We start from the raw sequence: 25,728 nt of genomic DNA on the forward strand, positions 1-25,728 counted from the left end.
CTGAGCTGAAACTATTTCGCAAAGGATGGGCAAAAGTATCAGTCTCTAGATGTGCAACTGCGCCAGAGACAAATCACAAAAGACTTGTACAAAATGCACATTACACTTTTTAGATTTTTAACTGTAAAATAATTAGAACAGAATGTATTCTATTTTATTCACTTCGCAACGATGCTCTTTTGCATTTTGTATATCACATAATGCCAATAAAATACATTTAATTTTTATCAAAATGTAAAACAGTTTGAAGACTTTTGCAAAGGTACTGTAAACTGATTCATGGCGGCCATCTTGAGGGCCCTAGAGAATTGAAAAAGTTTGGAAATTAAGAAAAGATGCTAGGAAAACACTGCAATGTTTATCCGTATTTATTTATTTATTTAAAATACAACCAAAAGGATTATAGGTAAATTAGTTACTTTTTTGTATTTTCTTGTTGAACCATTTATTGTAATCTGACACCAAGCTGACTGTCAGTTAAAGATGAAATTTGCAGATTTTTGAGCGTCTTTGGGAGATCACAGGTCACCTCCTCCTCAAAGAGAACATTTTGGCGATGGTTGGTGAGCCACTTCATCAGGTACTCCATTTTACCATTACATTCCCAGGGGTTCCCTGTCAGGATTATCTGCAAAGAGGGATTTATCCCATCCAGAAGGCCTGTGGGGAGGTGGCGAAGCCGATTCTGATTTAGCAGCAGAAGCTCAAGGTGTTGGAGTCTATGGAGGAGGTTCGCTGGCAGATCCTGGAGCTGATTCTCCTGCAGGTACAAGTATTTTAGTTTGAGATTGTGAGCAAATATTTGAGGTCTTAGGGTAATTAATTTGTTCCCAGCCAGATTTAATGTCTCCAGTTGATGAAGGCTCCTGAACAGGTCAGCTTGTAGCTCTTGCAGATTGTTACTGTCCAAGTCTAGTGTCTGCAGAAGGGGCAGCTTGTGAAGCAGATCAGCTGAAATGCGGGTTAGACGGTTACCAGAAAAATCCAGATAGAGGAGACTGCTGTTGTTAGAAAACCAGGCTGGGTCTGCTTCCTTTAGCTGGTTATTTTTCACCACCAGGCTACGAAGTGAGCTGTGACTGAAGAGGTTTGCAGGCAGTTCAACTAGCTTGTTTCCTGTGAGATCCAAAGTGTCCAAGTGAGGTACGAAGACCAGCATGTCTGAGGAAAGGTTTGCAAGATTGGTGTGATACAGCTGCAGGTTGTTTAGGAACTGCACAGCATTCAGATCACCGGCAGTAATATTGCCAAGGTTTGTGTTTTGGATGGACAATGAGGTGGTGTTGGACGGTAAACCACTTCTGGGGAAAACTGTGAGGCCACCTTTGCTGCACACCACCTCCACAGATGAAGGCTCAAAAGAGCAGCAGCACCGATCTGGACATGATTGTGCACTTCTTCTTTTGTAGTCAAGTTCAGCTAGTGCAACAAAAGTGACAAGAAGCAACAACTTCATCTTTGCAGTAAAACACTGAAGAAAAAAAAATCACTTTAAGTATAAAGCAACATATTACGATAAAAATGGTTCTTTGTAATGTATTCCTACCTGAAAAGAGCAGCAGGAACCCTTCTGCTTTGAACTCTGTACTGTTTTCCACACAAGGCTGAGCATATTTCAACAAATCAGGATGAAATGTTGCAAAAAGGACAAACAGAATAGAGCAAACAAGGTGGTTACCATTTTCCTGTACTTTGTAACGGTAAAAACATTGCTACGCAATCAATATGTTCTGCTTTCTATATTGGAAAAACCTTCTATGCATGTGTTAATGCACAACATTTCTTTAAGCATCCATAAAACTGAAAACAAAAACCATCAACTCACCCAAGGAAGTGATTCACAAATATGTTTATTATAAAAGGGATATGTAGGGAGAGGTGATGATGACAACATGACACTTAAAGCCTTACTACTATTTTTATATGTAATCCAAGGTTAAAATTCAACAACAACAAGGCCAAATCGGTAGTATTCTCACATGTATATGTTGACATGTTAAATGTTTAAGTGAAGAACATCTGCATTAAATTTCAGAACTACAGTCAAGCCCCTATCATTGATATGAACCATTTTAATGTTATAATTGTTGAAAAGATTAAAAGAAAGAATATCTCATAAAATAAGGTTTCATGTAGGACCAATTGACACCTAGCTATGGCAGAATGGAAATAATTGCTCCAAATCTTGATAAAAAAAAAAGGAACATAACTTCAGTAAAACTACAGCAAACTCTGCTTAATGTTTCCTAAATCTTCATTGCAAATTTCAGACTAATCCAGTAAAGCTTTACTTAGCAGAAGAACATAAACAATTATCTGGAGAAGAGGTTTTACACTAAAATAATGCTTGTAAATGATCAATAAGGTGAACCGAGGAACATAACTGTCATACAAATAATTCGATTTTTCATTTTTTCATACCAGTGACACATCAGTGGTGGCTATGCATAACACAGCTAGTGTTTCTTAGTAGTTAAAATGTTATATGTTGTATAATACACATGCACATATGTATCTCAGAAATATTACTTTGAATAACATAATTATGCCTTTGAAACCTAAACGTAGGACTTTGAAACTTACAATCATGAAATCAAATGTGTATTTTTTTTCCCAAGTGGCAGAAATAGGCTTAGTTTCCCTTTGACAAAAACTGACTTTACAAATTATATTAAAATGACTGCCAGCCTGCAGTCTTCAGTGAAATCAGCACCAAAACACCTCTGCTCTATCTTTTAAATGACTGATGAAAAGTGGCTTTCTTGGATATATACGTATAACTTTATCAAGGTTAGTCTTAGCTTGGCATATCCACACATACATGCATGCATACATGCAGGCATATAATGCATACATTTATGTCAAACTGTGACAAACCTTCGTAAGATTGTTGATCCTCTATCATCACATCTAAATGTTCAGAATACATGATTGTAGTAACCAAAAAGGAGTAAACAGAGATTCCCAAACCTTTAGTTTGTATCATATTTAATCAGGTACTTATTAATATAGAAATATGCTTAAAGGGTAGTTAGAGTAAGGTTTTACTGAAATGGAGCAGATTACTTTTCATGTCCAGATTATGTGGTCCCACTGGCTGAAGCCAACAGCGAGTCTGAGAGGAAACAAGACCAAACCAGAGTTCTTCTGTGTTTAAAGAAGCCCATCTCAAAATTGTAGTAGAAATTTTAATTTAGCAGCCTTTAAATAATTAGGTTTGCATTTTACAGTAATTTACACTGAATCCAATGGTTGTTTACACAGGAAAAGTGTTAGAGGTAGTGTGGCACTAATGATTGTCCTGTGTAGAAACATATACTATGAACAAACATGTAAAGTGTTCCCTGTCAGAGTAACCATCTAAAAATTTAGCTAGAGTGTAAAAATCAGGAAAAACGTGTTCACTTAAACAACTGTAAAGGTTTTGCTTTTTACACTTGTATACTTTTGTATTACACAGTTTAACTGGAAATGCTTTACATATTGCATTGTCATACATGTTTCCTACAGAAAGACCATGAGTGGAGCACAGCCTACCTAACAATTGATTTATTTGTATATAGCCAACCAATCAAACATGATGGTGTATAGGTTCAACTACTGCAGGCGAAAAATTAACAGTTTGTAAAGTTTAATAGGACCTCAGGACCTTACAAATCCTGAATTACCCCTTTCAAACATTTAATGACAGCCAGCATCAGAAAGGTTGAGACCCGATGTTCAGATCGTTTTCTGTGAGGGAAATTACTGAGCGCCCTGCGAGAGACTCAGGCAATGCACAGGTGATGTTGTCTGCCAACAAAACCTTCTTCTTTTTCTTCTGAAGCCACCTCCACAGGTACTCTACTTCCCTGTCACAAAGCAGGGGGTTTACAGTCAGGTCCAGTCCATCATCCTCAAGGGAGCTTAGTGGGTCGAGCAAACCTTTAGGGATGTGGCTGAGCTGGTTGTTGTCCAGACTGAGATGTGTGAGTCTGGTAAGTCCCTGGAAAAGGTTCTGTGGGAGTTTGGTGAGCTTGTTTCGAGTAAGAAACAGAGATGTGAGGTTATGTGTGTACTGGAAAACAGATTCATTCAAAGTGTCAAGCTTGTTGTCTTGCAGGTTTAGCCTTTCTAGTTTGGTCAGAGGGTCTAGAGAGTTCACCGATATCTTCTCCAGTCCGTTGTTGGACAAGTCAAGATTCTCTAGTTGAGGAAGCCTCTGAAACAAACCTACTGAGATCTCTGTCAGATGATTTCCAGACAAGTCCAACCAGGTCAAGCTGCTGTTTTTAGGAAACCACTTTGCATCTGCTCGCTTAATTTGATTGTTCTTCAGAACCAAGTTTTGAAGTGGGGCATCGCTGAAGGCATCTACAGGCAGATCACTCAGCTTGTTTCCAGTCAGATCCAATGTATGCAGCTGAGGAACGCCTCTGAGGAGATGAGAAGAAAGGCTCTCAAGGTGATTCCCATACATATGGAGCTCTTGCAGAAATGGTGTTGCTTTGAGATGGTGTTCTGAGATGGAGGTGATGTTTGTGAGCTGAATTGTCAGCATGGTGGTGTTCTCCGCAAGACCCTCTGTTGGGTACTCTGTCAGGGGAACCTCATTACAAACTACCTCCATTCTTCTGGGGGAGCATTTGCACAAAGCCGGACAGGAAACAATGCTGTGGCAGAAGAATGCCAGAAGGAGAAAAACGGCAACACAACAGAACTTCATTGCTAAAATAAAGCAGAATGAGAACACAGAGGTTTATATATCTAAAGTATTGCAAAATGACTTATTACAAACAAAATTGGAAACAAATCTGTTTCAGTTTTACCAAGTATTGCTCAGACACATAAAAAAGACCTACCGCTGTGTTCCAGTTAAGGATCAACCAAACTGATCCGTATGTCTGTTCCAGTAACGGTCACTTGCAAATTACTGTCATTTAAGGGGATAAATCTTGTGATCTAATCATTACTTATTGTGTAAATAACGACCCGTCCCTGGACACTCACTTTTCAAGGACATGCAGTTGCAACAGACTGACTCGAGCCTGCAGGGAAAGTCCAAAACCTTGAATCTAAGTTCTACTGAAAAGTACAAAATTTGAGTTTTATTGATGCCCGCAAATAATGATATGGCTGCTGTAAACAAATAGATAAAACCTCTATTTACTGCACGTATTTAAATGTTCCCAGTTTAGAGATCTGGATGATTTGATCAGAACTGGGGGAAAATGCAGGCTAGAAACTAACTCATAAACAAATTGCTTGCTCTGCAAATAGAAGTATTCACACCTAAACAGCAGAAATACATGCACAGTTGAAAAACAGTGACAGCACAAACAAAACTCAAGTACCAGACAGAATCGTGCAACATTTCCACAGAACAAAAACAAACCTGCACTGTACTTTTTCATGTTTTGTTTTTCTGAAATGTCATTTTGTTTTTTCCTATGTTATGAAATTCTATTTTCATTTTCTTAAAATAAAATTATATCTTTGAAATTTCAGTTTTTTCCTTTGTTAAAATTTGTGAAACCATCTTTTTACGTCATCTATTTTGAAAAATGAATTTGAAGAAACCTGTTGTTCTTTTGAATAGCTTTGCAATCGAAATTTATTGGCACCGCCAAGTAATTCCCTTAAAATAAAAGTAACAAAAGCTTTCTTGAAAATTATTTCAGTAAATGAGAGCCTACGATCTTTTACTTAGTTATCTACCAACCCCTTTATCCTGAAGTATAAACATGACAGAAGTGAGGCTGGACAAGGCTAAATGAAGTATAGTAAGAGAGTTAAAATATCTCCAAATCTCACTGTTGGAGAATATCAAAATATTTCAGAATATCAACAAGTCTCCATAATAACTATTAGATGCTAAGTACATTCCCACAGTTTGATTGGAAAGCATACAGGGAAAAAGCCTTTTCCATCCATCATAAACAAACATACAGGTCCTTCTCAAAATATTAGCATATTGTGATAAAGCTAATTATTTTCCATAATGTAATGATGAAAATTTAACATTCATATATTTTAGATTCATTGCACACTAACTGAAATATTTCAGGTCTTTTATTGTCTTAAAACGGATGATTTTGGCATACAGCTCATGAAAACCCAAAATTCCTATTTCACAAAATTAGCATATCATTAAAAGGGTCTCTAAACGAGCTATGAACCTAATCATCTGAATCAACGAGTTAACTCTAAACACCTGCAAAAGATTCCTGAGGCCTTTAAAACTCCCAGCCTGGTTCATCACTCAAAACCCCAATCATGGGTAAGACTGCCGACCTGACTGCTGTCCAGAAGGCCACTATTGACACCCTCAAGCAAGAGGGTAAGACACAGAAACAAATTTCTGAACGAATAGGCTGTTCCCAGAGTGCTGTATCAAGGCACCTCAGTGGGAAGTCTGTGGGAAGGAAAAAGTGTGGCAGAAAACGCTGCACAACGAGAAGAGGTGACCAGACCCTGAGGAAGATTGTGGAGATGGGCCGATTCCAGACCTTGGGGGACCTGCGGAAGCAGTGGACTGAGTCTGGAGTAGAAACATCCAGAGCCACCGTGCACAGGCGTGTGCAGGAAATGGGCTACAGGTGCCGCATTCCCCAGGTCAAGCCACTTTTGAACCAGAAACAGCAGCAGAAGCGCCTAACTTGGGCTACAGAGAAGCAGCACTGGACTGTTGCTCAGTGGTCCAAAGTACTTTTTTCGGATGAAAGCAAATTCTGCATGTCATTCGGAAATCAAGGTGCCAGAGTCTGGAGGAAGACTGGGTAGAAGGAAATGCCAAAATGCCAGAAGTCCAGTGTCAAGTACCCACAGTCAGTGATGGTCTGGGGTGCCGTGTCAGCTGCTGGTGTTGGTCCACTGTGTTTTATCAAGGGCAGGGTCAATGCAGCTAGCTATCAGGAGATTTTGGAGCACTTCATGCTTCCATCTGCTGAAAAGCTTTATGGAGATGAAGATTTCATTTTTCAGCACGACCTGACACCTGCTCACAGTGCCAAAACCACTGGTAAATGGTTTACTGACCATGGTATCACTGTGCTCAATTGGCCTGCCAACTCTCCTGACCTGAACCCCATAGAGAATCTGTGGGATATTGTGAAGAGATCGTTGAGAGACTCAAGACCCAACACTCTGGATGAGCTAAAGGCCGCTATCGAAGCATCCTGGGCCTCCATAAGACCTCAGCAGTGCCACAGGCTGATTGCCTCCATGCCACGCCGCATTGAAGCAGTCATTTCTGCCAAAGGATTCCCGACCAAGTATTGAGTGCATAACTGTACATGATTATTTGAAGGTTGACGTTTTTTGTATTAAAAACACTTTTCTTTTATTGGTCGGATGAAATATGCTAATTTTGTGAGATAGGAATTTTGGGTTTTCATGAGCTGTATGCCAAAATCATCCGTTTTAAGACAATACAAAACCTGAAATATTTCAGTTAGTGTGCAATGAATCTAAAATATATGAATGTTAAATTTTCATCATTACATTATGGAAAATAATGAGCTTTGTCACAATATGCTAATATTTTGAGAAGGACCTGTATTGAGCCTGTTGAATCCTACTGGGCCTTTAATTGGAACCTAATGCCTTGGTCAGATGAGACTAATATTTATCTTTTATCCAAACAACAAGAACAACAAAAAAACACTCCATTTGGGTCTGGAGTGAAACACAGGCTGAAAATGTGGATAAGCGCCTCAAGGCCACTTTCCAATATATTGCATAATCTGTGTTACTATGGGCCCTGGGGCCTTTTTCATGGCAAAGTACTCAATGCAAGCATTCCTTGAAATACCAAGTAATTTAAGCAAAAATGACAATTTCTGCCAGAAAGCTGAAAACTGGCCATAACTGGGTCTTTTGGCAGAATAATGATCCTAAAATGTGGTCAAATCAAAACAGAAATGATTAATCAGAATCAAAGTCCAGCTTCTAAATTCCAAGAAATAAATCCTAGAGAAAACCTGTTGGAAGACAGCATGAGGGAAACAACTTAAAGCATTTTGACACAGGACTCTGGACGATATACAGAGACTGTGTAAAGAGAAATGGCCAAAGGTCACTTTGTCTATTGTAACATATTGTGAAATGTAATAGGAGAAGAATAACTGGTATCATAATGGGACAAGGTGGATGTACAAAGTATTGTAAAGTGGCAGGGCCCAAAACGTCCAACAGTTGTGACTTTGGTAAAACAATGATTTCTTAAAGTGGTTTTTTTTTGCCTTTTGAATAAGTGCTCAAATTAAGGGCTGTATCTTTCTAAAATAAAACAGTAATTAATTTTAATTATTTTATATGCAGTACAAAAACCATATCACAAACTTTTTCTGCAGCTTTTCACATTTTCTGCACATCCATTTTACTTTATACTTTTAAGTGCAACATCTGTCCAACATAATTGTTGTTCGGCTTTTAGATGAGACATTTGAAATAATAATGGCTTAAAGATTTGTAGTGCTAATGGGAAAACAGTTCACTTGTTGCTCGGTTAGGCAATCATGTCCCGCTCTGCAGGTTTCAGGCAAAAACGTGTCCTGCTACTAGTAAGGATGCACCGATAAGAAATGCAGAACTCAGCTCAGCTGAATACAGAAAACTGTTCTAAAAATGTAAATTAAGATAATTCACGATGAAGGCACAGAAGACAGGTCGAGCAGGTTTCATCTGCTGGTAAATTATCCGAAATATGGAGTCACACTAATATTGGATTAAAACCTGTGATATGGGATAGGACTTTAGCTTCTGCACAGCATGATGAACCATTACATTATGGATAGTGGGAGCCAGTTGACTTTAGGGTGTTCTGAAAGATTTATTTCAGACCAGCCCACTCAGTCCTCATGCACTTGGGAGATACAGATAGTATTCTAGTAAATTTTAAAATTCAAACATTCGCTCTAAAATACACTGCCTTCAGACTGTCAGGAAACATCAGAGCAGAGTTGATACAACATTTTATCCATCAGTAATACCAATTAGTGGTCTCATTTGTTTGTTTTTGCTTTTGGAGTAATTGGATGTAAAGCACAAGAGGTACTGTACAAAATGTCTTGACATAATAAGAAAAACCTTCTTGCAGTCTTTTAAAGTATCTACAGTAGATGAACACAAATGCCATGTCTTTACAAAATCTAAAAATGTATTCAGTAAAAAACTGACACAAAAAACCAAAAAGATGCATCATCCTTCAGATGATCATCAACTGTCTGCCAAGTTATCAGCTAATGGCTCTTTGGAGTGACCTTGTTGGTGCTAACATAAAGTTTTTCTGTCTGTGAAAGCTCAATATTTTATTTTTATAGATTCAGCTACAGAAAATAAAGCAGGCTGGTAACAACGTGTCTAAAGAACCAGTTTAAACTGATAATAATTAAATAATTCTGACGAAATATTTAAACGCTCTTCTTATCAGAAATGTTAGAGCTCATTTAAACTGGCATGAGCCCCAGTGTTTTTAACAAAGTCTACCATGTTAGCCCTTCCTTGTCCCTTCCAAAACCAGTTTTCATGTGTGCTTGGGATCATTGTCCTGTCAGAACATCCCTGTCTAAGTTAAAACCATCTATGCTGAACTGCCACCTGCTGAGGAAAAGATATTGGTTAGAATGATCAGGACCCAAGGAACCATGAGGCACATCATGAAGGCATCGGAACACCAGTGTCAGTTCTTTTAGTTTTTAAATAAAAAAAGCACATTGTGTTGGTCTCTGCATAAAATGTGCTATATAAGTAACCTTTGTCTCAACGCAGTGAGGCCAGTTTAGCATCAGCGTGAAGAAGCCCCTGCTCCAAACCTGACACATTCAAGACTGATTAAAATTTGGGTCCTCCCACATGGATAATCTAAATGACCCTGGGGAAATCTCTGTCCTACTGTCAAGCATGGTGATGGCATAATCATGCTGAGGGTCCAATTTAAATGAGTGTTCAAATATAAAAACATAATTTCTCATGAAAGATGTTGATGGCAACCTGATAAGAAGCATTTATAAATATGTCAGGATGTAAACACAATTTTTACCCTGTGTGGATTAGGGAAAATCACAATACTTTCTAACTTGTGCATCCAGTTCTTGTTCAAAAATCATTGAAGTTGTTTGTTGTATAATCTTTCCTCTCTAGAAAATAAACATAGCAAATGAGTCTTTAAAATTAAAAAACTCCATATTTTTCTGCTAGTTGTTTATCTTTACTGGCTCTTTATCTCTTGCAGTCCCCATGAGAGCCTCGAATGTGAGTAAGCAGACTTTGAAGTAGGATATGAATACACAAAATGCATCACTGTAATGTTTTGTATGTTTTTTTTAATGTCCCAAATAATGAACTGCAAGAAGAAATACATTTCACATTATCCTGTAATGCTGTGATGGCTATATTTATAGTGACAAAACTAGTCCAAAACATCAAGGCTCAAAAAGGGTAAACTCTCTCTCTCTAAAACTCTATTCACACATTTACAGGACACCCTGTATAATGTGGCGATATAATACGCATAAAAATATAATATCAGCTGTGCTTTTAGTGTTCACAACGAAGTGGACCGTTTCACAAATGATTCTGAATGAGTCCAATCCTGAATATAAAAAGTCTCATTATGAAGATATGGTTGAGTTTCCTCTTGTGAAAAATGACAAAAACCATCTCAGTTCTCATGACAACAGCCAGTTTTTCAGAATCTCTGTCATGTATTTTGCTTTTCTTTTTCCTTTTTTTTGTGCTTTTTACGTGCAGGCAACTGGGTCCAGACAATCCACTTGGATGAAAACACAGCCGGGGTTAACTGGAAAAGAGAGAGAAGGGAAAAAAAAAAAAGAATGATGTGAGAAAAACTTGGGATGCAACTAGCAGAGTGGCAAGAAATCAAAGGCAACGCCCACACAAAATCCACACATACTAAAACAAGGAAGCTACTCTGCATTCAAACACATCAAGGCTGAAAAATGCACAAAAAAGCAGACAAATCCAGGGATAAGCTCTGTCTGCATGTTTGCAAGAGGCCATGTCTTATCATGGGGCTTATATCCTTTGGTGAAGACCTGAAACATGCAGAAAGAAACTGCCTACAAGGTTTGTAAAAACTCTCTAAAATCAACATTATACATTCTAGTGCTTGTTTTGCCTTCAATTCTTTAATTTGGGAATCACACAAAAACATGCTCCAGGCATACGCCTCCTCCACAATATTCACACGGTTCTCATGCAGAGGTGGAGTTACCCTATGAGTCTCCTCTTTCAGAAGAAAATATCATCACCATCATCATCATTCGACCAACTCCAGTCTTTCAGGTCAAAATCAAGCGGACTGAAACAAGGAAGTTCAAGGAATGACATCAAATCTGTTGATGGCAACACCTGCCACAGTCACCAGGGGGCAGTGTGGAGTAAGGACTAGCTCCTGGGTTGCTATGCATATACATGCTGCCCTGAATGAGGAAAGGGGTAATTGGCACTGCAGTACAGCCACAAAACATGCAGTTAAGGCTCACCGACCCCCCTCCTACTTACAGTGTCCAAGTGTAAGAAATTTTAGAAATGTAGGGTCAGAGGTGAAGAGTTCAGGGGTCAGTGGAGGATGATACGGAGCATAGGGCCAGGACTGCAGGATAAAAGCCAGTTAGGGTGTAGCTGAGACTATCAAGCGTCATTACAGTGACAAACAAATGTGATTAGTGACTACTCAATTAGGCTTTGCATGTGAAAATTACTCAGGGAGTCTGCTGAAAGCAAAAACACTCATTACCAAAAGCAACTTTTTATGATACAATAAAAGTAAGAAAAAAACCCAAGCTGCCACATTATTATTATACAAAAGGAATATTTGGGGATACAACTATATTTGCAAACGAAGATATCCATTGTTCTTACTAAGTGAGGAATTTAATTTGAGTATTTTGGATATTTGGACAACAAGTGTGGAAAATATTTGTATTTCTACACTGGCTTCACTATCTCATTGTCTCATTTTTGTTTTGCTAAAGCTGAGTCCCGAAAAGCATGGCATTTTTACATGAAAAATGTGTAGGAACCCTGAACATCCATTGACAGAGATCAAATTACAACCAGGTGGTTTCTATTTATTAGAAATTATTGACTGATACAAATACTTATGAGAAAGCCATAGAGTAATTGAATCAGTTAAACGCTAATACAGCACACATTTTCCTGTGCCCCTCACCTGGACTTCTCTGACGACTGCTGCAGTCTGGTGGACTGGATCTTGATGGCACGACGGTGGGACAGGCGAGGAGAGGTCCTGGGGGAAGGCAGTGGAGACACACGTGGAGAAGAATGTGGTGGAGAGTCGTTGGGGCTGTTTGGTGCTACAGGTGGAGGACTTAGTGTTGGGTTTTTTCTCGGGATACGCTTGAGGAGGTGACTGACCCAACGCTGCTGTTCTGTCTGGGAGCCGGTCAGCAGGAGCAGCTCTTTGGCGGTGGACATATCGTAGTTCACTGGGGAAGATTCACGATAAAAAAGATTAGAATCAGGATTAAGATGAGAGCTTTTCATTGTTTTTCATCAAAAGTCTGTTTAGTCTAAGATTTGAAGTAAATAAAATAAAAATAACGCAACTATGAAATGAAACAACTAAGTTGTACAACATTTGATTAGTTTTGGGATTGTATTCCCCCATCATTCCAAATATAAACTCACATTCAAGTATGCCTTCAGTCATCACCTAAATAAAGTCCACCTGTCTCTAATCTAAATACAGCTGTTAGGCTGTGAAGGCTTAAGAGACTTCTTAGAGAACATCATTAAACAAACAACCTCATGATGACCAAGGAACACAGCAGATAGGTCAGGGAGACAGTTATGGAGAGATTTAAAGCAGGGTTACATTATAAAGCAATATTCCAAGCTCATAATATCTCATGGAGCACTTGTCTGTCCACCATCTGAAAATGGGAAGAATAGGAGACAACTGCAAACCTACCAAGACATGGCTGTCCACCTAGGTCAGCAACCGTTATAACCCTAAGAGCTATTTTTTGCCTTCTTCCCAGCTAAGCCAAATATGTTTAGAGCCACAAAAGCAACATGACTCTTTGAAAACAAAATAGCCTTTTTTATTTGAAACCTACTACAACAAATATGTTTAGATTCAGAGGGCTAGAGAAAGTTTGGAAAAGCTGCAGAAAGGCCCAGGTCAGTTGAGAGACTTTCAATATGACAATTATTAAACTCTACAAATCTGGCTGTTATGGAAGAGCGTTTAGAAAAAAATCCATTGTTGAATGAAAGCTAAAAGAAATCCTGTTTTCAGTCACTTCAAGTCATACAGGGGACAACAAACATGTGAAAGTAAGCACTACGGTCAGAGTAAACCAAAACGGGACTTTTTTGGCCTGTTTGCAAAGTGCTGTGTGAGAAACCTGCTGTTGAACATCACCCAATCACTAGAGTCCATCCACCAGTTTATATGATGGCTTACTTTATACTTTGTGTTGGAGAAGTTGTATTGTGTAAAAATGTAAAAAAGTTGTAGGGGGATACCTAGTTTTGTAAGCCGCTGTAGCGTGCCATAAGTGAATAAATGAGAAGACTTGCCTTTATTTATTATATAAAAATAATAATAGTTAGAGCCCTACGGCTCTAATCGAATTCAGCTTCAGCTTTCTAAAGAAAATATGTAAGAACAGGTTTCCTCTTCCAATTTTGCTGCATTTCTTGTTCAGAACACAAACACCTACTATTTTAACGAGCTCCAAAAGAACTTGTTAAAAGAAAAGGATCATACCTTTGCAGGGTGCAATAATTTCCTCTTTCTTGTCCAGGTGGTCTTTGTGGTACTTGGTATGGCAGCAGCGGCATTCAAGGGCCGTCGGAGGCTTGAAGACATTCCACAGGGGCCGCGTGCAGACCTCACAGCTGGAGGGGAAGTGGTACAGGGTGATGATGAGCTCGTGGCCCTTGTGGCTGATGTAAGAGGGGCGTTCGTTGGGCGCGGACTCCACCACGGCCTCCTGGTCACGTTTGCTCTCGCCCTCATTGGCATACAAGATCTGAAGGAAAAGGGGAAAGCTATGAAATGTGGTGCAATAAAGGATTTACTTGGTGAGGATATTATGCACAAGCATAGAAAGTTAAGGAATCAGAATAGGTCATTACCTGGAATATTCTAGGGATTTCTTTGACATCTGCTCGGTAACAATCAGTTTGAGTGATGGGTCGGACATGGAACAGCTTTCTAAATGGGGATAACATTTGAACAGTTTAAGAAAAAATTGTCTGTCTTAATAATCTGGCATTTAGCCAACAAAAATTGTTTTGGGAGCCCTAACTGACCCAAAATAGGTACAGTTTAGTCTGATTTAATGTCAGAGTGAAGAAAAAAAATTTCAATCAACTTGTTAATGAGCACTTTCATACAGTTCGCCCAGGTCTGCTCAATGTTTTGTTACAACGTTACACACTTTTGTGTGTGTTGGTCTTTCCCCAAGTAATCACAAGTCACAATTTCTACAGCTATGTGAAAAATTAGGACCACCCCCTATGCATTCTATCAATGTATATGATTAGATTCTGATGTCTAATCCTTAATTATAATTGTGTGAAAAAAAACATTTAATTATAAGTGAACCCCTAACATTAACCCTGCTTTACTCAGTAAACAAAAGATATCAACCAAAGTTTGTATTCTAACTAAAAGCAGAAGTAAGGACACCATACCGCCTAATAGATAGTTTCACTACTAAGAGCTGCAATGATTTCAGTGAGGCACTGCTTGTAGCCATCTACCTTTATTGGTGGTGATAATTTCTGCATCATCTTCTTGCAGGGTTCAGTTCTGCTTCAGCTTTAATTTTGTTTACATATTGTCTTACATTTTCCCTAAGCGCTCTCTGATACAAGGTAGATTTGATGGTAGACTCGATGATAGGGAGCTGGCAAGGTCCTGGTGCAGCTATGCCTTTCCAAATCATGACACTTCCACCTCCATGCTTCACATTTGGAGCAGGTATTTTTTCCTTGAATGCTGTATTCGGTTTATGCCAAACTTGTCCTCTGTTCTGGTGTGCAAATTTTGACACACCTGTCCAAAGAACATAATTCCAGAAGTCCTTGTTTTAGTCTCTCTGTCTAACGTTAACATGCCCTTCATGTTTCTCTTAGAGTGAAAAGGTTTCTTCCTTGCATACCTTCCATGAAGGTTAAACTTGTCCAGTCTCTAATCTATGAGAATGAACTTTCACATCAACAACTGATGGAGCCTACTCTTCTTTTAGAGTCTTGCGGTGTGCTTTCCGGGTGAGCTTGCTTGGAGAGCCAAACCTGGTTATGATGGCAGCTGTTTTGATCGTCTTCCATAAGTAGACTATTTTCCGTACATTGTAATGCCAGATTTTAAGTTCTTTTGAGACCTCTTTGAATCCCCTAATGGACTCATGAGATGCTGCAATCTTCTCTTTCAAGGCCTCCAATCGCTCAATGAATCTCACCATTGGTGTCCTGACTTTAACAGTCAGGAGCACACCAAACTCATTGTCTGAGGAATAAACAGGGCAAACCTTGTCAAAAATGCTGACTGAAGAGATTCTAATCATGTGCACATGATGCCTAGTTTTACAATTTTTTTTAAATAATTTTTTTTGCGGCAATAGTGGCCTTTAGGTTTTTGACAGTATTTAGGCAGGAAATGAGGACGGAGAGAGAGGGGAAGACATGTAGCAAATATTGTGGGGGCCGGGACTCGAACCTGGGACAGCCGCATCAAGGTCTGAATCCTCTGTATATGGGTCGTCTGCTTAACCCCCTACACCAGCGCTGCACTCTGGTTTAACAATTGTAAGCAGTTATGAATGTGGGGGTATCCCAATTTTAAGGTTATCATTTTTTTCTAATGCATTTCAAAAGATTTAAAAGGTTAGTTTTCATAGTTTATATTACTTGAATTTCTCAGTATTGGTAAATTTTATATTAAAAATCAATATGTTAAAAAGACAAACAGCCTGCCAGAGTGTGTGCTAGTTTTTTTATGATTTTGTCCAGTGTTTTACTGCCTTTCCTAAGTGTGAGTTAGATGTTTAGCTTTCAAAAACTCACTCGATGTCCAGGGTCATGAACGGGTTGGCTTGTTCTCTGTCCATCTCACTGTTGTAAAACAGGATTTTCTTACTGCTTACAACCACGTACTGCAAAGGAAAAGGAAACGAGGATCAAAGCAGGTAAAACAAGGATGTGACTCTGCAGATAACTAAGAAAACACAACTCTTAGAACCAAGAAACACTGTTAGACTTACTTTTTTGTCCCAGCCAAATCGCTTTGTGTTCTTGGAAGGAAGTGAGATCCAGCCTTCCAGTCTGGGATCTAGTGAGCAGAGAGAGAAAAAAACAGGAAGATGCTGGCATTAGAAGGAGGGCAGCCTTTAATCTTATGAATCACTTAAAAGGACACCTTCACATTTTCAAGCGTTTGTGGCATGTTCTTCAAGCAAGGCTCTTGTCACTCTGGGAGGAAATGATTCATTGCTAAAACAAAGGATCAGGAGACAGGAAATCCTGCTTGATAAGTAGAGACAGCAACATTTACAAAGAAATTTATGTACAAAGCAGTGACAGGATTTTAGCAGAGAAACAGGAGATTAAACTATGAGTCTAGAAAAATCTCAAAATTAATTCAAATCTGTCTTTGTCTTCTATAGCAGAATACATTTCAGCACAGCTCAGCAATACCATGCTGTGAGTTTTAACGCGTACAGTAAACATTTAAAGTCAAAAGAGGGAGAGGATTAGCTGCATTAATGGAGGACTAAGCCAGAAGAAAAAAAAATAGCTAAAAATATATTGGCTTGCAGTTCAAACTTCCACGACATGCAGGGTCACCTCCAGGTTCAAGCTCAGAGGACTGCGGATAGGTCAGAGCCAGAGGGCGCTGGCTCTGCTCCTCAGGCTGGTCGTCTTCTTCCTCATCCTCAGACTCTGAGTCAAACAGAGCCCTCGCTGAGCGAAGGTTGGGCCGAGTATCAATGCGGAAAGATTTCTGCGTGCGCTTGTAGGTGAAGGACATTGACTCAGAGGTGCGAGAGTGAGTAATGCGCACTGAACAGGAGCGTGAAAGCAAGGTTGTGGTGAAGAAAAAGAGAAGTATTAAGAAAGAAGTGGAAATAAATAATAAAAAGAAGAGGAATCCATGCAACAGTGTTTTTAAGTGTTCAATAATAGCCTAAAATCTGAAAGATGTTGTGAGGAGCTGAGTTCAAGGGCCTACCTGGGAATCCATCAGCAATTTCCAAATCGTTGGCACTGTTGATGCTGGTGGTGTCCAGGGAGTGAACACTAAGGGAGGTGAGCTGACACCGAAGCTGCTCGATGTCGCTGTCTTTACTGTCAAGAGCCATCTGCAGCTCCTGACGCAGGTGATTCTCCTCAACCATCATCTGCACACACAAAAACACAAAATACCTTCCAATGAATACATTTTTCAAGACAGGTAATAAGTTTACATACAGTGTATTTTCCCCTTTAAAATGTAAGTTTTTAAGTAACTATTAAGACTAACCCAGGCCTGTCTAAAAAAAACAATTGTCCTCAGAACCTAATAAATGTTCTGGGCCACCCTTGGTAGCAAAAGCTGCAAAAACTGTCAACAGGACATTCCAAAAGCCTTCGTTTGATTTTGTTTGAGCGATTCAGAGGTGGACTTGTTGTTGCTCTGGTGACATCATCCTGCTGCATAACCCACGTGCTCTGTTAGAAAGTACAATTCACGGAACCATGTATTATGGCAGGCTGTTCAGGTCCAAAGCAGTTGCAGTCTCAGACCATCATAGTACCACCACCATGTTTGGACTGTGAGCCAAACATGCTCTTCCTCTGAATGTTAGTTTTATGCCAGACGTAGCTCTTTGTACACCCTCAAAAAAAGCTACACTTTAGTGTTATCAGTCCACAGAATGTTTTCAAATGTTTTGGGGATCATCATGATTTCTTTTTGACAAATATAAGATGGGCATTTGTGTTCTCTTTGGTCAGCCGTAGATTTCCCTTTAGAACTCTCCCAGTAATGCTATTTTTGTTCAGTCTTTTTCTTATTGTTGAATCACTAAGACTGCAATGCGTTCGATGTTGTTCTGGGTTTATTTTAGACCTGCTGTATGAGTCATCCATGCGCTCTTGAAATAACTCTTTGTGAGCTTTCTCTAAAGAAATTCATGACGCGATGCATTGTAAGAATTTTTTGCCTGCTTCATGTTATTAGATAGGCTCTATTTAAATGATTTCTTAATTTCACAGATCTGGCAGTAATTAGGCCTGGGTGTGGTTAATAAGGAGCGTGATAACATTTTTCTCATGAGGTCAGGCGAGTTTCGAAAGCTAATTTTTTTAATAAATAAAGTCATTGTTTGAAAACTACTTTTTTTTTGTATTTACTCATATATTTCCTGATATAAAATGATCTAAAACATTTAAGTGTGACAAAAAATGCAAAAACAGGCACAGTAATTTTGGGTTAGATATTGTTGACTTTGTCTATCTTTTTCAGGGTAAGCTGATAAATAAAATAAGTAACTTCAGAATTTCTTTAAAAACAAGAACTGGGTGAGGAAGGTTGAATTTATTTTCTCTAAGCCACACAGGTTCAAATGTTAACAGCATACAGGCTCAGACCTATTCATATACCCCCGATATTCAGAGGGGCTGCAAACATTTTGTAGCCAATGTTTTGCCATAATTCAGAATAGACCTAAGCTATTTCTTATCTGAATTTATAAAATTCATTTAAATTGGTTGGTTTTATGGCACAAAAGCAGCTTTCAGACATTCCCCACACATTTTCAACAAGTCAGCATCTGGGCCATACAGTTGCTCAATTTTATGTTTGGATGTTTAGATGTGTGACTGGGATCATTATCCTGATGAAACACTTAATTGCATCCAGGTTTTAGCCATTTAGCTGTTGATTTGAGGTGAAAGTGAAAAATTTAGAGGAAGTCGTCCTTCAATATCTCGTCCTCTATGAGCAAAGCAACTGACACTGATGGCAAAAGAGTGCCTTACCATGATGATGCCATCACTATACTTGACAGTTATTAGTGTTTTTATGTTTGGAAGGTTACCTTAACTCATCCAAAACAATTTTCTTGTCATTATGGCCAATTAGAAAAAATCTTTCTATTCTCACCATAAAGCCTTTATTCAAAAGTCAGTTTGCCCTTTTTATTCTTTTCAATTTCCTTTTTGCTTGTATGTGTACATTTCAAAGCAGAACTTCTTTCTTGCTGCTAACCTCTCAATCCATGGTGATGTAGAAAACAATTGTTTCATTATTTTAAAATCTTGGTGGTTCCAGGGTTGTTATGGGACATCCAAACCAATCTCCTTTCATCTAACGGAGAATTTGGGTCAGATGGTTGAAACTTGGACACAGTTGGGTGTTTCAAAAAGGTAATGATTCCAAACACACATTAAAACTGGTATTGAATTGGTAAATAGACAACCATTAGGCTTCGTGAATACCAAAAAGCTCAACCCTATTTAAATGTTATGGGCTGACCAACTCTGAGCCAGGAAATCAACCATTCTAAGCAGGGACGTGCACAGATAGACACGAGGTGGTGCTAGAGCACCTGCCCTTTTATCCTATGGACAAAATGTGCCCTCCTGAAATCTTTTTTTTTTTTTTTACAGTGTATAGTGTGGGGCCCAAGGTAAAATTTCTGAATTTAAAGACCTATAATACCAGTGCCCCACGTTTTGAAATTTTGATTGACAACTACCCCCCTTCCAACCAACACACATATGTGTCCCACTTCGTGTGTCTCTCAACGGAGACGGGCTGCGAGCAGAGCAGAGAGGTGGACCTGCACTGGTCCAGCTTACCTCTTCTCTCCTCCCCTCCGCCGTCAGATAGAGCTCTGCCCTGCCGGCTAACCATCCAGGAAACAAACAAAACGAATATACTTGCTTCCAAAACTTCAGATGAAAAAGTTAATACTTCACTTGCCACCATTTCATCTAAACAGAACAGGCCAATGAATGGCATACCTTTACCTGCTATGTCTTCTATGGCCGCCACCAGGCGCCAGGAGAATGTTAATAATTTAACTCTTAGATTAAATTAGAAGAAAAAAATCAATTCAAATCTATCTCATAGATGTCGATATTACATTTGCTATTATGGTCCATGATGACTTCTGTTTGACTCATGTCACGGTGGCGCAGTTGGTAGCACTGTTGCCTTGCAGCAAGAAGGTCCTGGGTTCGATTCCCGGCCTGGGGTCTTTCTGCATGGAGTTTGCATGTTCTCCCCGTGCATGCGTGGGTTCTCACCGGGTACTCCGGCTTCCTCCCACAGTCCAAAGACATGCCTGTTAGGTTAATTGGTCACTCTAAAATTGACCTTAGGTGTGTGAACGAGTGTGTGCATGGTTGTTTGTGTGTTGCCCTGCGATGGACTGGCGACCTGTCCAGGGTGTACCCCGCCTCTCGCCCATAGACTGCTGGAGATAGGCACCAGCTCCCCCGCGACCCACTATGGAATAAGCGGTAGAAAATGACTGACTGACGGCCAAATGAGCTGGTTAACATTACAATTCATACACTACTAAAATACCTTTAATAAAGTTCAGTAAATGTGGGGCATGTAGGCTAAGTTGTATTTTCTACTTCTGTGTGTGTAAAAATGATGATGTGATCAGAGTATTTTATTTTCTAAATAGCAGACCTCTTACAGTTCTCAGGACTTGTAATCTCATTAATTTTTATTCTCTAAGAATAATTTCTGTCATATATTACACTGGCTACATGCGGAAGTATAGATGATTCTTCTCAGAATCAGAATCAGAATCAGAAAAGCTTTATTGCCAAGTACGTTTTTGGACATACAAGGAATTTGTTTTGGCATAGTCGGTGCAATACAGTACAAATTAAACAGTATAAACATATCTACAATATAATATAAATATATGTGCACAGTTTTAAGTGTGTGAGAGTAAATGTAGAGCAGTATTGGGTGCGAGAGCAGTACAACAGTGCAGGTGATCATTGTGCAAGTAAAGCAGGAGTCCAAGCTGAGCGTTAATGTAACGCATAGAGTTGCAGGTTACAGGTGTCCTGTCAGCAAAAAAGGGGAGGTGTGGGGGAAAGGGAGAGTTCTTATGATCATATTCACTGATGTTGGTTTCATTTTGACAATAAAGATTTTATAACTCATTTTCTGGGTATAGTTGATTTACACTGTAGAATGGTCACTGGTTACTCACATTTCTGAAGGTAACTCATTTAGTGTGACCTACCTGGTAAATTTGACAGTGTAACCTGCTTTGCTACAACATAAGGTTATTTGGTGCAGAAGAAATTTTGTGATAAAAGTACAGAATGATATAATCAAGACAAACACGTTGTGCTCAGTGTGTAAAAAGAAAAAAAATGAAGGATAACGTAAGTTTCAAGTTTGACTCAGGAAGTTGTGAATCAGTAATCTAACTTTAAATCAGTCTATGATAATTTTATTGCCTTATTAATCTTAAGAATTTTGTCAAATGCATTCTTATTTTGAGTTTTTTTTCCTGGGTGGTCATTTCCCTACATCCCACAGGACAGTTTGTTTTGCGGGTACTTAGTAATACATACAAATTATGTTCATGCTGTGCCTGTAATAAATCTCACACTACAAAGGCAACCGACAGCTCCATGTGCCGCACAAGGTGCCCTTTTTTTCCACTTGAGCACCTGCCCCCCAAAATGTCTGTGCACGCCACTGATTCTAAGTAAGTTCTACAATTTCTGATGAGAAGAATGGTCAAACATTCATCTACAATTACGTAAGGACCTAGCTGATGGCTACAAAAAGTGTGAGGTTTCTCTGCAACTTGCCAAGGAACATTTAACCAAATATCAGCAGGGATTTATGTAGATATTTGAGCATGAATATACACATTTTGAGAAAGTCCACTTCTAGTTTTGATGAATCACTCAAGCTGCATTGTAAATATATCCCAGAAAAAAACTGTTGAAATGCATGACCAAAAGCTCAAAATTAATGTAAGCCATGTCTATGATGTGTGTTTTTAAGCTTCTGATGTAACCTGTACATATAATCACGGGTCATGCAAACCTAATTTATGCTTCTCGTCTGTATTACATACTATGCTTGCAAACAAAGTAATGTCAGTCTACATCCTGTTATGCAGAAAGAATCTGGGCAGTAAAAAGAAAATGCATCTCTTTTCAGTGTGTCAAAACAGCAGATGTTTTCTGGTAACAAGTATATATTCTGGGTATATTTTGGGCATCGTGGGTGCACTGACCGCCTGCATGTCATCCAGTTCCTTCTGGTATTTGATGATGATGCTGTTAAGGTTTTGCCTCTCTGCTTTCAGCTCCAGCTGCAGCTTCCTGTTCTCCTTCTCCTTCTTGTGCACCTCGGAGTCGACACCCCGGACGACCCCTCGCCCCATCTCCTTCTTCTTGTTCATCACCTCGGCCAGCTTGTTTATAGCCTGGGAGCAAAAACAAGCTACAATAAAACAAAGCTCTTTTTTATGGTAAATATAAACTCGGGAAATAAGCGGGGTGGCTTGCAGGAATCGATGCTGCTGTGAGAAAAGGCATTTTTATGCTTCTTTACAGATGTCCAGAGTTCAATACAAGCCTGTAGCGATGAGATATTCTTGACAAAAGATGGCATAACATAGATGTTATCTGTTTTTAAGTCAAAAGTAGAGAAAGTATGCAGAACTTTTCAGACTTGTGTAGGTGAACTCACCTGAATCTTCAAAGTCTTTTCAGTTTGTACTTGCTTTTCATACAATGCTTGTAGACTTTTCATCTCCTTCTCTAGCTCTTTGACTTTTTGGAGTTCTACAAAAGGCAACATATGTATCATTTTAATAGTTATAAACATGCATTTTTATTCATTACCTACAAAGTACCTTTAAAACTAGAGATACACTGAAAAATCCGCTGGTGGCCAAATTAGGGGGGGGGGGGGGGGGGGGGGGGGGGGGGGGTTATGTTCTTGGCCTGCCCTAAACATGGAATGGCCAGTCGGAAACTTTAAAACCAACCTTTTCCGATCACTGATCGCACCATACCTTGGCGCTGCATGCTATATTAGAACATTTTAAAAGGTCTATTTAAGGGGAGTTCACACCAGGATTGTCAAGGGGATTCAGTTCAACTGTACAAGAAAGGCCCAAAAATTTCACACCTTAATTTGGTTTGTCTTACTGTCACACTGGACCCAACTGCCTTTACTGACAGCACAGTTATAGTTGCTGCTCATAGGGGTGCGGTCACATAATAGCTGCACAGTATTAGCAGCAAGTGTGTATGGCAAGCTGTTTTGAACATTTAATCAAAACCTCTCCCAAGATAATAAATGTTAAAACCTCTTGTCACAAGTGGAGTATCAAGCCATCAGCCTGCTGCATTGTAAATGAAACAAATTAAGCAATACAGAAAAATAAAAGGGGATACAGAAACTGCGACATGTTTCTATGGTTACACGGATGCAGAGCGAGGATTTAAACAAGGTTCACTTCGTTTTGGTTCACTTCGTCTCTTTGAATTGCTGGATAGCCCGTTTACTTTCCCACTACAAGCAAACAGCACCAGGGTTACTTCCAAGTGAACCAAGATCCATGTATTCAGGCATGCCAGAGTTTGATTGTTTGGTCTTTACCAAAGTTCAGATCAGTTTTTACACCTGCTCAAACAAAGTGGACTGAACTCTGGTTCGGTTCAATAGGACCAAACAGCTTTGGTATAAACGCACCCTTACCCGACAGGATATAAACCCACTAAGATTGACGTTTATCATTATAATAAAAGACTAAAGTCAGCCTAAATTGTCGATTTTTTTTAAATCATGTTTTGCAGGTGTTCTCTTTTGTCATCTGTAGTCTCAATGAAAAATAATTAATCATCAATCATAACAGAAAAGCCTCTGAAGGCTCCCATATAGTTTTCATAAATCAATGAATGATGTAACGATCTAATGTACAACAGTAAACCAGCTTTTTTCTCTCTGATAAGATTCATGCAACTGTTATTTTGAACAGATCTGCCCATTACTTTTTCTTGTGTGCAAAACAAAAATGAAGAAAGAAAAGTCATGGAACTGAAATCTGTCTTGACACAATTAGTTTTATTTTATTAATAATAGATACATCGGTCCCATAACCTGGAGGACTTTACTGTATTTGTAGATTTGCAGAATAATCTGGGCTGTTTTTGAGAAACTGTTAACTTTACCATGTCAGCTCTATTTTACCATGGTTTTGCTTAGACAGTTAAACATTCAGTTAATATAGAAAGTACAAAGAAGTATTATGTTGTTATTTGTAGTTTTAAAATAGAAATGTTAACTGATCAGTGCCCGTCTATTTAAAATCTATACTCTGTTGTTTCCGTGAGTGTAACCTGAAACAAACATTGCTGGCTATTTTTGACCCCATGTAATTACACCAAGACATCTTTTAAACATGTTTTCAGGGATCAGCTGAAATTGTAATTTCTGTCGACGTCTGTTCTCCATCTGGTGCTCATTAAACACATCGCGAGTCTCACCTTGCTGCAGCTCTTTCAGCTGGTTGTTGAGCTCTTCTTTCTCACTGGCCAGGTTGGCAACGTCCACTGTCAGTGTGCGGTTGGACTCCTCCAGCTGTGAAGGAAGACAGGGCAGAAGTGAGCTCATGTCAGCCACAGATAACTAATTTGCAGAAGTTATTTTAAAACAGAAGCCATGCTATGTCTTATAGGAAGCAGCAGGTGTGAAGTTGAAAAATACATCGTGGTGCTCGCGGTTGATCATATTGTCTGAAAAAGTTAAGATTGGAGCCCCAGACTAAATATTTTTTATGACCATCTTAATTCACAATGTGTAAGTGCAACTATTTAGCATCTTTTCCTTTCATGCCATCACTTTTTTACTTTCAGTACTTTGTAGTTATTTGCAAATAAATGTAGGATTTTGCATGTAAACAAGAGACGTGAGGCATGAATGCAAACATTAGTCAGATACAAACCTCTTTTATCTGAGGGTTGCAGATACCAGAGTGTTAAACTGAAAATGTAAATGTTTTTGGTCAAAAACAGAATGTAACTAAATAAAAACAATGCCTTTGTGTATAAATCTTTCAAAAATCTTCAAACTAAATAATCTCTAACAAAAATTTTGAAAAAAAAACATGAAACCCCCGTAGGTGGCAATAAGGTTGACTTTAATAGAATCAAAATAAAAAGGTGCATCTAGACAATGATTCTCCAAAACCTGCCATAACTTTTTTGTTGTATATCTTTTGAGAAACTGTTTAAATTAAATAATTTACTAGCTTCTTTTACAAATTCAACCAGGTAAAAAACAACTCCTGTATTTTAAATTGTGCATAAATAAAAAAATGAATGTAAGCAGGATCCCTACCAGAGTTTAGCACAAACCAATGAACTATAACCAGTCGTTGCAAGGAACAAATCAGCTTTGTGCACACTTTGTGCACACAAACAATAACACTATTTTTGATTCCACTTTGCTGTCAATGAAGAAATTTAAAATATCAATATATAAAAGGGAAATAACAATAAAAGCTTATTTTTTGTAAATATGCATATATAGTGTTTGTACAAAAAGAGTAAGACAAGGTTGAATTAGTGCAAATTTGCCTGTTGTCGATCTGGGCACGCTGACTGTTAAATGTTCATCAGAGAGACAACCTGAAAAAAGTAGCTGTCTCTGTTGTGGCTGCTTTTTGGAAATAGTGCTCTGTAGGGGTGACCTGGAGG

General features: G+C 38.8%; 3 protein-coding genes across 6 annotated transcripts in view; all 3 read right to left on the minus strand.

Moving 5' to 3' along the window:
- Positions 1 to 352: 352 nt before the first annotated feature.
- On the minus strand, positions 353 to 1,640 carry LOC124882221 (leucine-rich alpha-2-glycoprotein-like). Its single transcript, XM_047388473.1, has 2 exons — positions 1,547 to 1,640; positions 353 to 1,419 (listed from the first exon to the last, which is right to left on the minus strand). Exon 2 carries the CDS (start codon positions 1,157 to 1,159, stop codon positions 446 to 448), a length of 714 nt encoding a protein of 237 aa, XP_047244429.1. The 5' UTR covers positions 1,160 to 1,419; positions 1,547 to 1,640; the 3' UTR covers positions 353 to 445.
- Positions 1,641 to 1,832: 192 nt separating this feature from the next.
- si:dkey-90m5.4 (leucine-rich alpha-2-glycoprotein) lies at positions 1,833 to 4,913 on the minus strand. Its single transcript, XM_047388595.1, has 2 exons — positions 4,842 to 4,913; positions 1,833 to 4,707 (listed from the first exon to the last, which is right to left on the minus strand). Exon 2 carries the CDS (start codon positions 4,703 to 4,705, stop codon positions 3,698 to 3,700), a length of 1,008 nt encoding a protein of 335 aa, XP_047244551.1. The 5' UTR covers positions 4,706 to 4,707; positions 4,842 to 4,913; the 3' UTR covers positions 1,833 to 3,697.
- A 5,374-nt stretch (positions 4,914 to 10,287) lies between these two features.
- LOC124882189 (rho-associated protein kinase 2-like) overlaps positions 10,288 to 25,728 on the minus strand; it is a 53,536-nt gene continuing 38,095 nt past the window's right edge. Inside the window, exons 23-34 of one of the 4 annotated variants that reach the window (XR_007041826.1) lie at positions 24,517 to 24,610; positions 22,712 to 22,806; positions 22,254 to 22,445; positions 17,213 to 17,381; positions 16,828 to 17,043; positions 16,245 to 16,312; positions 16,048 to 16,136; positions 14,113 to 14,191; positions 13,742 to 14,006; positions 12,176 to 12,452; positions 11,506 to 11,596; positions 10,288 to 10,780 (exon numbers count right to left, since the gene is read on the minus strand). Coding sequence is in view for 3 of the 4 variants with exons in the window: in XM_047388427.1 (XP_047244383.1) it covers positions 11,233 to 11,302; positions 12,176 to 12,452; positions 13,742 to 14,006; positions 14,113 to 14,191; positions 16,048 to 16,136; positions 16,245 to 16,312; positions 16,828 to 17,043; positions 17,213 to 17,381; positions 22,254 to 22,445; positions 22,712 to 22,806; positions 24,517 to 24,610 (1,614 nt within the window). In the remaining variant the exon portion in view is untranslated. Of the gene's footprint in view, positions 10,781 to 11,215; positions 11,303 to 11,505; positions 11,597 to 12,175; positions 12,453 to 13,741; positions 14,007 to 14,112; positions 14,192 to 16,047; positions 16,137 to 16,244; positions 16,313 to 16,827; positions 17,044 to 17,212; positions 17,382 to 22,253; positions 22,446 to 22,711; positions 22,807 to 24,516; positions 24,611 to 25,728 lie in introns of all 4 variants that reach the window. The other 3 variants (XM_047388427.1, XM_047388429.1, XM_047388428.1) reach the window with 3 other exon arrangements.

This window comes from Girardinichthys multiradiatus, chromosome 15 (genome assembly GCF_021462225.1).
Source record: "Girardinichthys multiradiatus isolate DD_20200921_A chromosome 15, DD_fGirMul_XY1, whole genome shotgun sequence".
NCBI lineage: Eukaryota > Metazoa > Chordata > Actinopteri > Cyprinodontiformes > Goodeidae > Girardinichthys > Girardinichthys multiradiatus.

What these genes read in the sequence shown, in the direction of transcription:
- LOC124882221 (XM_047388473.1), bottom strand. Translation starts at nt 1,159, where the DNA reads ATGCTGGTCTTCGTACCTCACTTGGACACTTTGGATCTCACAGGAAAC.
- si:dkey-90m5.4 (XM_047388595.1), bottom strand. Translation starts at nt 4,705, where the DNA reads ATGAAGTTCTGTTGTGTTGCCGTTTTTCTCCTTCTGGCATTCTTCTGC.